General features: G+C 47.0%; 1 protein-coding gene across 1 annotated transcript; it reads right to left on the reverse strand.

Annotated features, from left to right (window-relative positions):
- Positions 1-8655: 8655 nt before the first annotated feature.
- Positions 8656-17147, reverse strand: C9H20orf202 (chromosome 9 C20orf202 homolog). Its single transcript, XM_036009456.1, has 3 exons — positions 17136-17147; positions 15282-15620; positions 8656-10022 (listed from the first exon to the last, which is right to left on the reverse strand). The coding sequence occupies exons 1-3, from the start codon at positions 17145-17147 to the stop codon at positions 9789-9791; spliced, it is 585 nt and encodes a 194-aa protein (XP_035865349.1). The 3' UTR covers positions 8656-9788.

A 17147-nucleotide genomic window follows, 5' to 3' on the forward strand; every position in this document is an offset into this window, starting at 1 on the left:
ATCTTCTAGTTTGATGTGTAATTCAATTCCAATTATTTTGTAAAGAAGGAACCATTAGTTAAAATACAAAATAATTAACCAGTTACAGAGCTCTATTAGATTGTGACTCACACCTGGTTTAAATGTATCCTGATCACTGGTCACTTTTTACATTTTACTTATTTTATCCAATAAGGAGTGTGAGTTCTCCTATTAATATGGTCAACTAAATAGAGGAGAAAGCCTGGAAAAAAATAGGAGATGGAAATGGGGGGAAAGCCCCAATGAATTGGAAAAGGTAGACCAAACTAAGAGAACCCAGGTCTCCTTTTTTCTAAAACTTAAGAATTTGAGAAGTGTTGGATCACTGATTTATATCCAGGAGTTGAATTTCTTTGTTCTCTTAAAGATGCTCTGTTTTATTCAATAATATATTACTTTTTGAAGTTAAAATAAAACAAGAAACCATAAGAAAAGAACAAGAAGGCAAGAAAGGAAACAAGAGTCAAAATGTTTTGACATGAGTGGTAAAAGTAAACCACTTAAAACAAAGAATTTATGCATATTTCTACAAATTGTACTATTGTCAATAACATCCTAAGGTCCCATTATTAAGGGATGTTATAATACTTTGGCTGACTTCTAGAGGAGAATCAGACTAATTTATTTCTCACAGATGTGATTTCAAGCCACTATAAAAGCTTCTTTTTGTTTCTTTTCTCAAGTTCTGGGAAGAGAGCAAATTGAGCCAAAATGAACACAAAAACAGTATCAGTCACAGAATTAAAAATCTAGCTGAGCTTTGATCAATGCCCATTTCCACACCAAAAATCAAATCACTGGGCCCCAAAGAAAAGAAAGGTCATGCAATCCACCAAACCACACTCCCCAGCGGGGCAGCTACAGATTTTAATGTTTATGTCCTGTGTCTGCCTTGGCTCCCCTTTGCTTCTTCCTAGTCTGTGTGCTTGGTATCTTGGAATAAATTCTAGTTCGCCTTTCACAATTGCTCCCAGTTGTACGCTTATTAATGTATTTTAAGAAAAAGGAAAAAAAAAAAAACAACCTTGTGATTTAATATTCCTGAGACATCGATTTTTCTTGAGCACCTCCCTTCTGCACAACAAACACCCCCCACAAACCCCCAAACGTCCCGAAGGGGACGTCGAGATAAATTTGCTCGGTGCCAAGTAAAGCTGGACGCCATCGCGTGGACCTAGGAGCCAGGGAATGGGCTGGCTCCAGCCGAACCCCAGGGAAGGCTGGGGGCGCGGTGTGCGAGGGGAGCCGGGACGCTCGCGGAAGAGCCAAGGAGGGGGAGTTTCCTCCGGGCGGGGGCACGCGGGGAGCCGGGGCGAGGGGCGAGGAAAAGGAAGGTCCCGGGCGCGGGCGTCCAGGGCTGGGAGAAGACGGCGAGCGCCCGGCGCAGGGACGCCCAGAGCTCCTCCCACAGACGCCTCCCGGAGTTCAACACCGGGTGCTCCCAGAGCGGCGACCGCTAGCTCCTGTCCACCCCGCGCCACCCCACTTTCGTGTAGGGGGGAGAACCCGGCCGCGCCTGCAGCCCGGGGAGTTTCTCCCTCAGGCGGGGGCCTCCGGGCTCGAGCCAGTGAGGAGACAGGCGGGGCGCGTGCCGGAGTGCGGGGTGCTGCGGGCTCTATCACTGAGCCGGCTTTCAGCCTCCAGCTCCCGCCCGGCCCCTCCGGCTGAGCCCTACATTTAGCGCAGGATCTGAGGAGAAGTGCGCCGGTGCCAAGGAAGCGAGGAGCCCTGGCTTGTCAGCGCGTCGGCTCTGAAGTGCTCCGCTCCCACAGGGGCGGGGCGTCAGCTAGTGCGGGGCGCGGCGGGCAAGGACCAGGGCGGGACAAGTGGGCGGAGTGGGCGGGGATGGGCGGGGCTACGGCGGGATTGGGGCGGGGCAAGAGCAGCACGAGCTAGAGGCGGGGCTTCAGGGGATGGGGCGGGTCCTCAGGGGTTCGGTGAGGCTAAGGGCGGGACAATGGGCCAAGGAGGCTGCGGGGCGAGACCCTCTGACCTTGGACCTCACTGGTGCACGGGTATGACAGGGGTGGGGCTCGGACCCTACAGAATAATTGTGAAAGGTGGAAAGGTCTGAGCCCTCTTCCTAGTCTCTGAACATCCTTAGGATGGAGTCACCTCTCTTCCACTTACTAGCTAAGGGGGTCCCTGGAGAAGTTATTTAATCCCTTGAACCTCAGTTTTTGTCATCTGAAAACTAGAAATGATGACAATAAAAGTATCTGTGCCCTATGTATCATAAAAGATGCATGAGATGAAGCATGTAAAGAGCCTAGTAATAATAAATGCTTAATAAATATTAGCTGTTATTACTGTTATTAAAAAGATTATTCACGTTGATACACCCTCTGGGGAGAGAGAATATATTTCTGCCTGGAATATCACAGCTTTCAATAGCCAAAGCCAATTGCTAAAACGTAAGAAAAATCATACTAGAGCATAAGGATCTAGGTTGGCTTCCTCCCTTGAGCTTCATGGTAAATACTAATGAATCTTGGAACAGCAATGGCATCTAATGTGTAGGTTATTGATAAGGTCTCAGGCTCCTTGCTGATAGGTTGTCTCGTTCATTCTTCAAACACCCTCACAAGATAGTGCCGCTTTTGCAATGAGGACATGGCGCAGAGAGGAGAAGCAACCTGAGTAGGGTTACTTAGCTGGGAATGGTAGACACAGGACTCAGACTCAGGGTCGGCTCCCATTTCCCACTTCCCCACCTCAGGGAACAGTGTCCCAGCAACCGCTCAAGCAGGTAGCTGAGAGACAGCCTTGATGCCACCCTTGCCTCTAGCTTAACGTGGATCCATCAGCAAGCCCATCACTCCACCTTCAAATATTACTTTATGCACTTCTTGCTATCTACTCACTCAACTCTTACCTGAGCCACCGCTCTCCTGAAAAAGCTCCAACAGCTCCCTCAGCAGTCTCCTTTCATGTCATTTGCCTCCCTTAAGCCCATTGTCCACACTGAAGCCAGAGGGGCGTTTGGAAAGCATAGATCAAATCACATTACCCCCTGACATCCCCCTTTAAAGCCCTTGTAGTTTTCCTGTTGCTCTGAGAATAAACTCAAACTCCCTTCTAACACTACGTATGGCCCACCCGTACTTACTCTTCTAGTTTCATTTAAAATGGGTGGATTTCCCTCAACAACAATGAACCTTCAGTTTCAGGACCCTTGCTTGCATCAGCCCCTCCAAGGCCCTGGAGGAAACATAGTCTGTGTTCACTTGGGCATATGTTTTTGTAAATGTGGCAGAAGTAAGATATTTAACTGTAATCCTTTAAGATCAATATCTCTTCCCATTCCAACTCTCCCTCTATCAGGCTATGCTGGTGGTGGCAAGAGAAGACCTAAGGATACAGGCAAGGCAGAGCTGAGTTAGGTATACATTTCATTTAGGTTCAGAGGTGTTTTGGACTGAATGTGTTTGCCCCCCAAAATTCATAGGTTGAAATCCTACCCCCTCCCCATGTGATGGAATCAGAAGGTGGCCTTTGCAAGTGATTAGGTCATCAGAGTGGAGCCCTTGTGACTGGGATTAGTGTCTTTATGAAAGAGACCCTTGAGAGCTTCCTTGCCACTTCTATCCCATGAGGACATAGCAGGAAAGAGCCATCTGTGAACCAGAAAGCAGGTCCTCACCAGACACTGAATTTGCCAGCACCTTGATCTTGGAATTCCCTGCCTCAGAACTGTGAGAAAGAAACGTTAGTTGTTCAAACCACCCAGTCTATGGTAGTTTGCTATAGCAGCCCTAAAGATGAAGACAAGAGGGATCCATTTATATGGTTCACAGTCACTTTCATCTGTAGTAATGTCATTGCTGTCCCTCTCAGTGTAGGAATTACTGCTCACAGCACCACCTCACCCTGCACTGTGACATGAAGGTGCAGGGCCATACTCTGTGTTAGTGCCTAGCACCAGGAGTATGCGCACAGTGGGTCGGAAACGAGATTTGAAATATGCAGAGCAGAAGCTAGTCTATGGAAAATTCTCCCAGTCATCAAACATCTTAAACAATGTGCAGAGAATGTGTATCTCCATAAATCTTATTAAAGCAGAAGTTCTTTCCTATCAGAAATACATTTGGCAGAATAGCATATACAATTAAGTGTGCCCTGCACGCTTTCTTCCTCCTTTGTAGTAGGAATTGCACAAACTAGAGAAATCAGAGTCCTGTGTTTGTAGGCCATGTGGCAAATATGTGACCATACTATAAACAACGAGTGGGAAGTTACTGTTTTGTGATCTCCTTCTGTTGGGTCATTGTTACTTGTCATTTTTGCCCTAGTGATGTCTGGTGCTCACAGATGCAATGATCTGCAGATCATACTCATAACTTTCAAATCAAAGTTATGAATGGACTTGGATTGTCGGATAATCTAATTCAATGACTTTCTACCTTTTTCATCACATGGCACACATAAACTAATTAGTAAAATTCTGCGGCACACCAAAAATATATATTTTGCTGATCTTACAAAACATCAGTATAACTTGGATCTATTCACACCTGATGGCTATTATTGTGTCAGCTGTTGTCATTTTTTAATTTGACAATCTGAAGGAAAAGAGGTCGGTGCCCCTGACTGAATTGTTAGATATTGCAGGTTTTAACAATTCTTGTGGTATACCAGTGTGTCTGCTGCAGCACAACGGTTGAAAGTTTCTCATCTAATTAATTAAAAAGAGTATACTATATAAATACATTGGGAAAATATTTAGATTTCTCACTTATTTGACATGAAATACTGACATGGACGAAGATTTAATCGTTTTGGGAGGAACTGACAAGTAGTCAGTGGTCAAAGTGCTGCCGACTCAAAGGGTACTTACAACTGGTCACTGTCCCTGAAGACTCCCATCTTATATATGGAAAAAACTTAGAGGTTGTCCCAAATTTGACAGTAGTCTTAAAAATTAACATGGCATCAAACTTTACAACTTAAAGAAAATTGTTTAAGCTATTCACACAAAAGCTAATCTTGTAAAGACTGAATTATTTCCTTTATATGTTTATAGAAAGACCACAAAACTAATTGTCTTATGACTGGATGATCACAGAATCTACAGCAAAACTGTATAGGAAAAATTATTATAGAGCTATATCATGCAGCTAATCAATAAAAATGTTATGTCTAGATTGTATGATGTTCATGATATTTGTCAGCTTTTTAAACTTTGTAATTTGTCATTTCTTCTGTCATTCTACAAAAATTTCCTTTCTAACTGAATTCTGTATTTACGACATTTGTTCTTCTTCTTTAAGAAAAGAGGATTCCAAATTTGAAAAGCCTCAAGCACCATAAAGCCTGGCTCTGTCCTAGCCTAACCCTGTTTTACTGCTTCTTGTGCTCTAGTCATACTGCAGTCCCTCTACGCCTGCTGCTTATGAAAGTGCCCGGCACATAGTGATATCAGAAAAATATTTGTAGATGGATGAATGACTCAGAAACTGGAATGCTAAAACACTAACTACATGAAAACATGAATTTTGTCTGTTTTATTCATTGCTACATTCCCACATGCTGAATAGTGGCTGGGCTGCAGCTGGTGAGCAGTAAGTATTTTTTTAAATGAATCCAGGCCTATGCAACTGCACACAATGCTCTTTACATTGCCTCTGGTTATTCCCAGTTTACAAAACATTTTCCCAAGATCCTCTTCACAGATCTGAGAGGTCTCATTTTTATTTTAGAGTTAAGGTTAAATGGAAGCTCAGAGGAGAAGTGACTTGCCCCGGGTCATTCAGGAGCAGAGCTGAAACTCAAACCCAGATCTCAAGGGCCAGAAAACCTTATTCTCCTTAGCCCTCTCAATAAGATGTCCCACAGTAAGAAAGTAGGTGGTGAAGGAGCCGGCCTTACAACCCAAAGCAGGCGGGATCCCAGAAGAATTACTGCGCATGGACAGTAGGTGGCGCCCATCCACAGAGTACTTACCCTAGGCTGACAGCACTTGGTTAAGGGACACAGAAGCATTTGTCAAAAACCAAACTGCGAACTGCCAGTTTAATTTGTTCTCAACTCTCCTGCTTTTGCTCCCTTAGCCATTGCTTTTTAGGCCCAAATAGGAAAACCTAGTCTTTCCCTCTTGATTAGGAAAAAAAACCAGTTCTCCACCTCCTGTGTGTTTCTCCTTTACTTTTACACAGCATACTTCACTTCCAACACCTGGTCACCGAATGTGTGGGTGTTTCTCCCCCCACCAATCAATTCGCAACAGCAGCTGGGTGTCCTACAATTTAACACAATTCTGACACTCCCTAGAGATCCCACAGCTGAAGGGCTCAGTCCCCGGGCCAGCTCCCGCCCCACTTCAGAAGCCAATTGAGAGTAGTAAGTCCCTGGGTTACCAACAACTTCTGTCCAACTTGCCTAAAATCAGAGGTTCCCATGACACCTTCCTTAGTCCAATTAATTTGCTAGAATGGCTCACAGGACTCAGGGAAACCCTTATTTCCCTTTACCAGTTTATTAAAGGATACCGACAAACAGCCAGATAAGGAGATAACGTAAGACAAGGTCGGGGAGGGTCCCCAGGGCAGAGGAACGTCTACAGCCTCCTGGTACGTGAATGTGTTTCCGGAACTGGAAGCTCCCTGAACTCCCTACTATTGGGATTTTATGAAGACTTCCTCAAGCACGCATGAGCAATCACTACCCCCATTTCCAGCCCCTCTCTCCTCTCTGGAGGATGGGGGTGGGCTGAAAATTCCAAGCTTCGAGTCACGACTTGGTCTTTCTGGTGACCGGCCCCTGTCCAGGGGCCACCCAGGAGCCCACCTAGCGTCAACGCCACTAAGGAATTTACAAGGGCTTTAGGAGCTCCGTGTCAGGGTCAAAGACAAGTATTGGAACCAGAGATGTTCCTAGCACTCCGGCAGGATGAGGAAGCTGGGCTGTTGAGAGAGAACGGAGCGTGTGTCTGACACTGTGGCACTCACCAGCCTCTCCCTCTGTTCCCCACATGTCCCGGCTGCCTCCTGGGACAGACCCCAGGACTTATTCTAGCCGGTGGGCTGTGGGAGGAAGAAACACATATCACATCCTGACTAAAGTGTGAAAGAGCCTGTGTGTGAATCTCCAAATGTAGCTTCCTTGCTGCGGCATCTGGTGAATGCCCACGGGGTCTGGGACCCAGAGGCTCGAGAAGTGGGTGCTGGCTGGTGCCGTGGGGAGGAATTGCTGCTGTGAGATGACAAAGCATCGCTGGGTGGTGCTCATAGGAACAGGAAGCTACAGAGAACAAGGATGAAGAATGAAGTTCTTTCTGCCTCCTCCAGCCCTGGGGTGTCCCTCTAGCCTTACCCTGATGGTTGGCAGAGTCGAACAAACTCTCACCTGGAGCACTGGTAACACAGAAATGTGGTTCACGGGGCCCCAGCCCTGGCATCACAGTGCAGGTTGTTGTTTTTTTATAAGTACTTATTTTTAATTGTGATAAAAGATAATATAACATAAGTATTACCATTGTAACATTTTTAATATATTTTATTGATTATGCTATTACAGTTGTCCCATTACCCTCCCTTCATTCCCCTCTACCCTGCACACCCTCTCCTACCCACATTCCCCCCCTTTAGTTCATGTCCATGTGTCATAAGCTCTTTAGCTTCTACATTTCCCATACTATTCTTTCCCTCCCCGTCTATGTTCTACCTACCATCTATGTTACTTATTCTCTGTACCTTTTCCCCCTCTCTCCTCCTCCCACTCTCCTGTTGCTAACCCTCCATGTGATCTCCATTTCTGTGGTTCTGTTCCTGTTCTAGTTGTTTGCTTAGTTTGCGTTTGTTTTTGTTTTAGGTGTGGTTGTTAATAGTTCAATGGCATCACCTGCATACACATTGCTCTACCACCATTACTGCCATGCATCTCCAGAATGTTTTTCATCTTGCAAAACTGAAACTCTGTGTCCACTGAACAACTTCCCACTCCTCACTCCTCAAAGTCATGGCAGCCGCCATTCTACTCTGCATCTATATGGATTTGATTACTCTCGGCATCTCACATAAACAGAATCATATATTTGTCCTTTTGTGACTGACTGGCTTATTTCACTTAGCATCATGTCTTCAAAGTTCATCCATGTTCTGGCATGTGTCAGAATTTCCTTCCCTTTTAAGGCTGAATGAAATTCCATTTTATGTGTATAGCCTATTTTGTTTATCTATTCAGCTGTCAATAGACAGGGAAATATTAATTTTTAACTTTTATTTATTGATTTTAAAGTGAGAGAGAAAGGGAAATAGGGAGAGAGAGAGAAAAAGAGAGAGAGAGAGGCATCAATTTGTTGTTCTACTTATTTATGCATTTGTTGTTCTACTTATTTATGCATTCATTGGTTGATTCTTGTATGTGCCCTGGCTGGGGGTTGAACCCATAACCTTGGCATTTCAGGACAATGCTCCAACCAACTGAGCTACCTGGCCAGGACCAGAGAAGAATTTTTATATTATCCAATATGATACAAAATATCCCAAGTTAGTCTGACAATAAATGTACATATAAGCAATACACTCACTTTGCTTCTATATGCAATGGGTTTACTTTTTCAAAGCCACAAAAATAATATTCTAACAGCATGCAAGTCAGTCAAAAATAAAAAGGCCTACCAATAGTCAGACCATCTTAACAACAGGACTTTTTATATCTACCTCTTCCATTTTAAAGTCTTTCTCACAGGCGGACAAAATTTCCAGGGTTCCAACCCCAGCACCCCATGCAGCTCAGTGTTCTGCCACATCACAAACCTTTCTGTTGGCTGTTACAGCGTTGTTACTGCCAGCTCTGAATGAGTGAGGTGCTGTTTTCTTCATCATTTCCCTCCTTTGCTTCTTTGACCGTCTGCATTGTATTCCTCAGGACTGTTTTGGGTGCAAAGGAGGGAAACCCTTCTCAAATCAGCTAAAGCAAAAACAAATTGGTGTGTGCAATGGTGGTGGAATTACTGCTTTCAGTCACTGGAAAGAAGGCAGGAGTAACTCGCAGAACTAGGACCTGAAACCAGGGACTAAAAAGAGCAAGCCTGTCTCTTGTGTGGCCCTTTCTCTATTTCTCTGTCAAGTTAGCCTCTTTCTTTCCGAGCACAGACAGGTCTGCCCCACCTGGAGGGGAATAAGGCCCCTGGCAGCCCCAGCTTTGCAACTGCAGTAGAACCAACATCTGGCTAGCAATCCCAGAGAAGGGATGTGATTGGCTATGATGAGTCACATGGCAACCCACTGGGCCAATCATGTTGTTAGGGTGATCATGCATTAAAATTGGGCAGGCCTGACCACTTGTCCATCCGTATGGCCAGAGGGTGGCAAGGTCTGTTGCTTTCAGACAAAGGGGAATGAGAAGGCCTGCTGGGGAAACAGCAAACAACCATCCTGTCTTTACAGAGTGTCCTGTTGTTCACGATGGCAAGGCTGGATGAACATCCTCACACATTAAGCTTTTTGTTTTAACAATCATGTTTCGAGAAATGCCCAAAGATAGGACTACTTCATGGTGCTTTCCAGAAGCCATGTAAAATAGCTGTGTTTTTCAAAGCATGTTCACATCCAGTTTTGTGACATCTCATCCAAAATGCTGATAAATGACAGAAAAGGAACTAGTGACACAGAGACGCTGAGTGATGCGTCCAGGGACACTCAGTGGATGAGGGCAGAGGTGAAGCTAGAGACTTCCTGACTCCCATTCCAGTGCTCTCCCCCAACAACATCACAAAACTTAGACTAGTGGTGGGAGGGTTCAAGCCCACCGTCACCTTTAGCCATTTAAGGGAGGGAGCTTCGCCTGCTGTCTACCCCTTGGAGGAGCTGGGCCAGGCGCCTGGACAACATGGGAGGGTGACCCCTGCCTTCGGAGCCTGCTCGAGCTCTGATGGGTGATGCCCCTCCACTGGACCTGGTGTCCTCCCAGTGGGCACTCTCAGAACGCAGCTCCTCCAGGACGCTGTGGAGGTGCCTCAGTGTGAGCAGGAGCTTCTGGTCTTGGATCTGCATCTCAGCCTAGGAGAGAAAACAAGTCTGAGAGGGGCGGGCAGAGTACTGGGCCCCCCGAAAGCCCGTTCCCATCACTGTCTCATCAGAGACACGCTCACAACCTCTGGGAAGCTGGTTCCACCAAAGCCTCAGTTTCTTCTTCTGCAAAGTGGAAAGCAAATTACTTAATCTTTCAAGGCTCTTATTGTAACCAGCTCAAAATGGTCCTATGTTGTTTAACAAGATACTGAGCTGCTTTTCACAGACAGAGACCAAGACCACAGTCAGGCAGCTAGGGCATGGCACAGAAGAGAGAACTTGGGCCTCCAGCTGCACCTGGAACCAAAGTCTCACCCTACCCCACCCCTACCCCCTGTGGAGCCAAATGACCAGGACATAACGGGAACTTGAACACTGGGACCTTCCAGAAGTCAGGGGTCTGTTGTCCAGGAAGACCTGATATTGATGCCCCTTTACCATAAATGGCCAAGTACCAAGGTCCTCCAGTTAAAACTTGCCCCACCAGCACTTTTGCATACCTGTTCCCCCTAACCTCTTAAAAACCCGTAACCCAGTCCAGCAAGCAAGATGGATCTGAGGCACCGCTAGGTGTCCCATCTTCTCGGTTGGTATCTTCTTGATGCGCACGCCTTCCCTTACTCCAAACCCTGACATTTCGGGTTCCGGCCTTTTGAAGCACTGGGCACACAGACATTGGCCCAGTAGCAATACAAGGACCGAATGAATTGGTTCCTGCTCTAAAACATGACATGCACCCTACCAAGGTCTGTGATTGTCTTCATTATCATCATCATCATCATCATCATCATCGATATTAAATATTATTCTTCTTAATTACGACCCCACTTGTATGTGTAATCCTCACTGTGACAAATCCTTGTATAGCTAATCAGGTGCCGGTGACTTCATAGTAAAGTGAAGTTCACCCTGCTGGCCGGCAGGAGCGCTTCAGAGCGCTGATTCTCAGTGTAAGGTCCGGGGAGTCCTTGGGTCCCCAAAACCCTTTCAGGGGGTCAGCAACTTTCATTACAGCACTAAGCTATTATTGCCCTTTTCATTTTCATCTTCTGAACATACAGCGAAGTTTCCCACAAGCCATGGGAGGTGGCATGGCTTCAGGCTGAATGCGGAGGCAGATGGAATCCAGCTGTGCCTTATTAAGGGCGACACTAAAGGGATTTGCGACACGGTGAAACAGTGCCACTCTCCCCGTTGGGTATTCTCTTTGGAAAATATAGTTGTTATTATTATTTTTTAATCCTTACCGGAGGATATGCTTATTGATTTGAGAGAGAGAGAAACGGAGACAGAGAGAAAGAAACATCAATGTGAGAGAGAAAGGTCATCGATCCGTTGCCTCCCATATGTGCCCCGACCAGGGCCTGAACCCGCAACCTTTTGACCAGGGACTATGAACCCTTTTGGTACATAGGACGATGCTCCAACTAACTGAGCCACCAGGCCAGGGCAAAAATACTGTTATTTTAAATAAAATATTTTATTAACATGTAGTGAGTTTGCTATTATTATTGCTTTTTGTTTTATTTTAAAGATTTCATTTATTTATTTTTAGAGAGAGGGGAAGGGAAGGAGAATGAGAGGGAGAGAAACATCGATGTGTGGTTGCCTCTCACGCACCCCCATACTGGGGACCTGGCCCACAACCCAGGCACGTGCCCTGACTGGGAATTGAACCTGTGACACTTTGGTTCCCAGGCCGGCACTCAATCTACTGAGCCACAGCACCTAGGGCAACTATTGTTATTTTTAAATGTATGAATAAATAACTGCTAAAAATTTCTCAATTTTGTTGTCTGATGTGATCAATATCGATAGCTATAACTCACATACACAAGAGCTTTTTTGTGTCCTTAATCACTTCTAAGAACGGGAAGGCTTCTAAGACCAAACACTCTGAGAAGTGCTGCTTCGAGACCTGACAACAATGCTCCCTCACCGTCTCCACTCCTCCCACTTCCCCCAAGGGGTGTTCCCTCCCTGTGCTTTCTCTCTGATGCTTCCTGTTGTAAGATGTTAAAATTACATCCTGACTAGGCCATTCTTATTCACGATATAAAATCTAAAAGCTGCAATGGGACATATAGTGTAAAGCACCTCCTCCTCACCCCTCCATGCGACAGCGCAGTCTCCTCCCCCAGAGGAAGGAGGGCCGCAGGGAGCAGGTCTCCCTTCTGAGGCTGCCTGAGGCCAGCTGACCAGAATGTGCATCCTCGCCCTGTCTCTCTCTGTCCCTCTTTCTCTAAAAGATCGTGACTAACAGTATTTCTCCATTAAAAATAGTGTTTTTATTTTCACTTCCATGACTAACTAATCACTTTACAAATAAGAAAACGAGGCCCGTTTCCTCCACTCCAGCAGTAGTCAGGCTGCCAAGAAAGAGAGAGCCAGAGAGAGGACACTTGAAGATGGCCACTCCCGAGAACTCAGGGATCCCCCAGCTGCACCTCCAGTGGTGGCGGGGTCGTCCCTTCCTAATTCCTGGGAAAATGTTGTCTGTGTTTTTCCAGTTTTAGGGTTTTCCTTCCATGCTTTCTCCCCACCCCCCAACCCCCATCTGGCCTTTAGCATCAGGTCGGGGTATGCATTCATGAGACATAGAAGCAGTGTTAAGGGAGGTGGTGGGCTCCATGTCCTTGGCCTTGAGGGCCGAAAACCCAGGTTAAACTGCCTTCCACAGCAGGGACGCGTCCTGCCCCATGAGGTGGGAGGTGCTGTGCTAAGGTGGGCTCCGGGCTCGGTGGGCTGGAGCTTTGCAGCGTGTAGCTCTGTGCTCCTGAATGATGCTGCGTAGTCATCCAGCTGGTTCGCCTTGTTGTCACAGACACCTGCAGCCCTCTCCCCTCTTTTATTTATTTTTAACTGAATTTATTGGGGTGACATTGATCCCCAAAACCATACAGGTTTTAAGTGTACAGCCCAATAAAACATCCTCTGCACAAGGCATCATGCACCCATCGTCCCAAGCAAAGTCTCTTTTCATCCCCATTTTTGCCCCCTTGGCCCACCTCCACCTATCCCCATCCCCTTTCCCTCTGGCTGTCACCACACTGTTGTCTATGTGTTATATACATAATTTCTCTGTTAATTCCTTCACCTTCTTTCATCCAGTCCCCCGGCCCCCCTCCTCCTCTGACAGCTGTCAGTTGGTTCCATGTGTCCACGCCTCTCTTTCTATTTGTTCATCATTTATTCTGTCCATTAGATTCCATATATGAATGAGATCACATGGCATTTGTCTTTCTCTGACTGGCTTATTTCACTTAGCACAATAATCTCTGGGTCATCCTTGCTGTCACAAAAGGTAAGATTTCCTTCTTTTTATGGCGGAGTAGTATTTCATTGTATAAAGGTACCACGGGTTTCTTTATCCACTCATCTACTGATGGGCACTTGGGCTATTTCCAGATCTTGGCTATTGTAAATAGTGCTACAATGAACATAGGGGTGCATATAGATTCTTTCAAATTAGTGTTTTGGGGTTTTTACATTATATTCCCAGAAGTGGGATCACTGGGTCTCCCCTCTTTTAGATCCCACCAGGACTTGGGGGTTTACCCAATCCCAGGGGAAGAGAGCACTGGAGTTTGGTCCACGGTAGTCATCCGTGTTGCTGATTTTTTCCTTCTGCTGCAGAAAGTGCTGTCTAGTGCTGGTCCTTCCCTGCCAGTCAGGTGGGGCTTCTTGGCTGGGCTCCACAGAAGTGGGGACCTTATGGAGTTACATGACGGAGGTAAAAGTGGGCTTGAACGGGAAGTTCACAAGTCAAGAATTAGCAAGAGGAGACTCAAGGCTCCCACCTTTTGGCATTGTGTGCAGGGAGGTTCCTGGGCCTGGGAGGCTATGTCCCAGTGAGACTCCCCCAATCCTGCCTGTCCCCCTCTCTATGGGGTGAGAGAGAAGCTTTATCAGTTGGAAGCAGGCAGTTTGGGCTCGGGCGCCAGGCAGCCTCAGCATGGGCACCCAGTGTTTAGGGGAGCGTGGGGAAGGCCCGCTGGCCAGCCCCTGGGGGCCTGAGGATTCTAACAAGCTCAGGTCCCTGCAGCTCGAGTCCTCTTGTCCCAAGAGAAGCCCTACAGGTTAGCCCCGCCCACCTGGGGCGGAGTTGATCTTTTGTGCGGAGATCCAGAGAGGTCATTTTGAGACAGTCCTGCCTGTCCTTCCCGAGAAGGAGAATCTGGGGTATTATGGGATACACACTTTGGGTGCCTTCTGGGGTTCCCTGAACTGCCTCTTGCTCTTAGCTGATGTCCCCATACACTTTGGGCCGCCCTTCTAATTTCGCACTTGGGGAAAACACCACAGGGAGAGGCATAAGGCCTAGCATCCGGCGCAGCCACCAGGAGACCATGAAACAGAACTCGGAGAGTCAGTTCAGTTCAGGAGGGTTAGGGTCCCTGGGTGGACCTTCACCATCAGGCAGTGGGAGACACGAGTGAGCTGGGCAGACACCTCTCCTCTTCTTTCTCTCTCCCCCAGGACGCAGCTCGTCCCTCAACCCCTGCAGGGAAAGCCTGCAGCCAGATAAACCCGCTCTTGAGAGGTCCATCCGCTGGGCCTCCTTAGGACTCCTTCCAAAGTGGCCGTCAGCTTGGTACCGCAGTGCCTGTCTCGCCTCCTACAGCCTCAGCTTTTGCCTCCACTCGCTACTTCCCTCACTCTCACTGCTCTGGCCTTGCACCTCCAGGTAAATCGTTAGTACCCCACTCTTTGTGCGAGCCTCCATTTACAGTCCTGACCGGCTGGACGTGGTGTACGCCCAGGCTAAGACAGTGAGTGTACTCCAGGCCCACCTGGGTCAGGACTGGAATAGCCAGCGTAGGTGTGCGAAGCAGACACTGAGGGAATTACACATCTCCTCCCCAAATTCTTACAGTAACCCCTGCAGTGTTGATACTACTGTTGTCCCTGTCTTATGATAGGGAAACTGAGGCTCAAAGAGGGAAAGCCACTTGCTAGAAGCCACTCGGCAGCAGAGGCAGGCACATACCCAGGACTCAGTATATTCTAAAACCAGTCTGGCAAGCACTGCCCCCAGAGCCGCCTATGTAGGCCATGACCTACTTATCCCTGTACCTGAGATGGCAATTGTGCACTGCGTGGCTGGTCCCGGAGGGGAGCCTGCAGGGCCTATGCCCCAGCCCTCAGTCCCTGTCCCAGCCAGTGGGGCACCTGGGAAGGGGGCACCAGCACACCTTGGGATGTTTGGGGTGGAGGCATCAGGTAAAAAGAAACAGGAAGCCTTACCAGTTCCTTTCTCAGCCATTCCAGGGTCTGCCCAAGATTCGGGGCTGGCTCTTCTGCTGTTTTCATCTCGGTGTCCTTGGGAGAGACCTTGACACTGACCTGGTGATGGGCCTGAGGGACCTTTGACTTACACAGTCTCCTGCCTGCTGCGGGCTGGAAGCAGGCTCTGGTCAAGTCACTGAGGACAAAGTTAATGAGATCAGGAAGCGGCTCACATTGGAAAATGTAGGGTTTTTTTTTAAAGGGCGTCAGTGCTCTAAAGAGAGAAAGGAGGGAGCGGTGGAGGGAGACCACCGGGATATCGGTGCCTCCGTGCCTGTGAGTTCCGGAATCCAGGATCTGACATCAGTAGGATCACAGAGACTACAGAGCTTTATGTGGTAAGAACAGTAATTGTTTTAAGAATAGGTGTTCCCTTCTGAAGGTTCTAAGACACATGTACCTATAATCTCTCTACATAAAATATATATCTCTATTATTTATATGTAAAACCTCATTTGTTATTTATTGTATAATACGTATCATATATAACAATATATTTTATATATGCATGTATACAGTCATTTGGGGCAAATAACCCATCTATTCCACCTGTGCCCCGACCCCCTCCCTCCCACACCTATCCGTATAGTCCGGATAAAGGGGAGTGCTGGCTCTCCAAGTCCCCTTGCTTCTGGGGTGCCCATGTGTCCCATTTCCAGCAAATGAGAGCAAAACAGAAATTTGCTGTCTGACCTCTAGGAAAACTTTCACCCAGCTGGTAAAAGGAAAAATGTCAGTGATGCTCCCCCTTTGTTCCCACTTTCTTCCCCATCCTTCTGCCTTGAATGTGGACATGATGCCTGGAGCTACAGTAACCACTTTGCAACCCTGAGACAAGAAAACCGCACAGGCGTTTGAAACCCTTGCCTCACAGAATCGAGCATTTGCCTGTTTTGTGAGACACTGAACCTCATTTCTAATTGAGCAAACACAGCCCTAGTAACTGACATGCCATGTACCCTTCACAACACACGGTGAAGTGGATATGCTTTCATCCTCTCTTTCAGCAAACATTGAGTGCCTACTGTGTGTCAAGTTCTGCTGGAGGCCCCGGGGCTACATATAGCTCAAAATTGGAGACTCATGTTCTGCTCTCCCAGAGCTGGCATCCGAGTGGACAAACACAAACAATAATCAAATTAATATCATGAGGCAAATAAGTAGGATCTATTCTCATGTAGATTCTTGACAACTTTTTATTTCATCCACATGAGCTAGGAACCCCAAACTAAAATTTACAGAGTGATCCCAGATAAAGAGGTGAGGTGATTCGCAAAACAAACACAAACCATTGTGGAGGGGCTGCCCTCGACCCAGGCCAGCAAGCTGCCCCCAGACAAAACTTCCCTGAAGAGGAACTCACAGTCCGAAATTACGAAACCCACACGGGACAACCCACCATAAGTGGGAGTCAGCAGACACATTCAACAGCATGATCAGACCCCTCCACCCCCAAGAACTTCTGATGAGGATAACAAAGTATTTTGAGAAGAATTAAAAAATTTACAGTCATACAAAAAGGAATAAAAACTGTAAGAATAAAGACACTATTTTAAAAAGGCAGACTTGAGAGACTGGTGGTTGCCAGAGGTGGGCAGGGTGGGGGGCGAAATGGGTGAAGAGAGTGAAAAGGTACAAACTTGGTTGTAAAATAAATAAGTAATGGGGATGCAGCGCACAGCACGGCGACTGTGGTTAACAGCTCTGCGCTGCATATTCGAAGCTGCTGAGTGAGTACATCTCCAAAGTTCTCATCGCAGGAAACACATTATCCTGTAAGTACGTGTGGTGACAGACGTTAACTGCACTTACTGTGGCGATCAT

Source organism: Phyllostomus discolor, chromosome 9 (genome assembly GCF_004126475.2).
Source record: "Phyllostomus discolor isolate MPI-MPIP mPhyDis1 chromosome 9, mPhyDis1.pri.v3, whole genome shotgun sequence".
NCBI lineage: Eukaryota > Metazoa > Chordata > Mammalia > Chiroptera > Phyllostomidae > Phyllostomus > Phyllostomus discolor.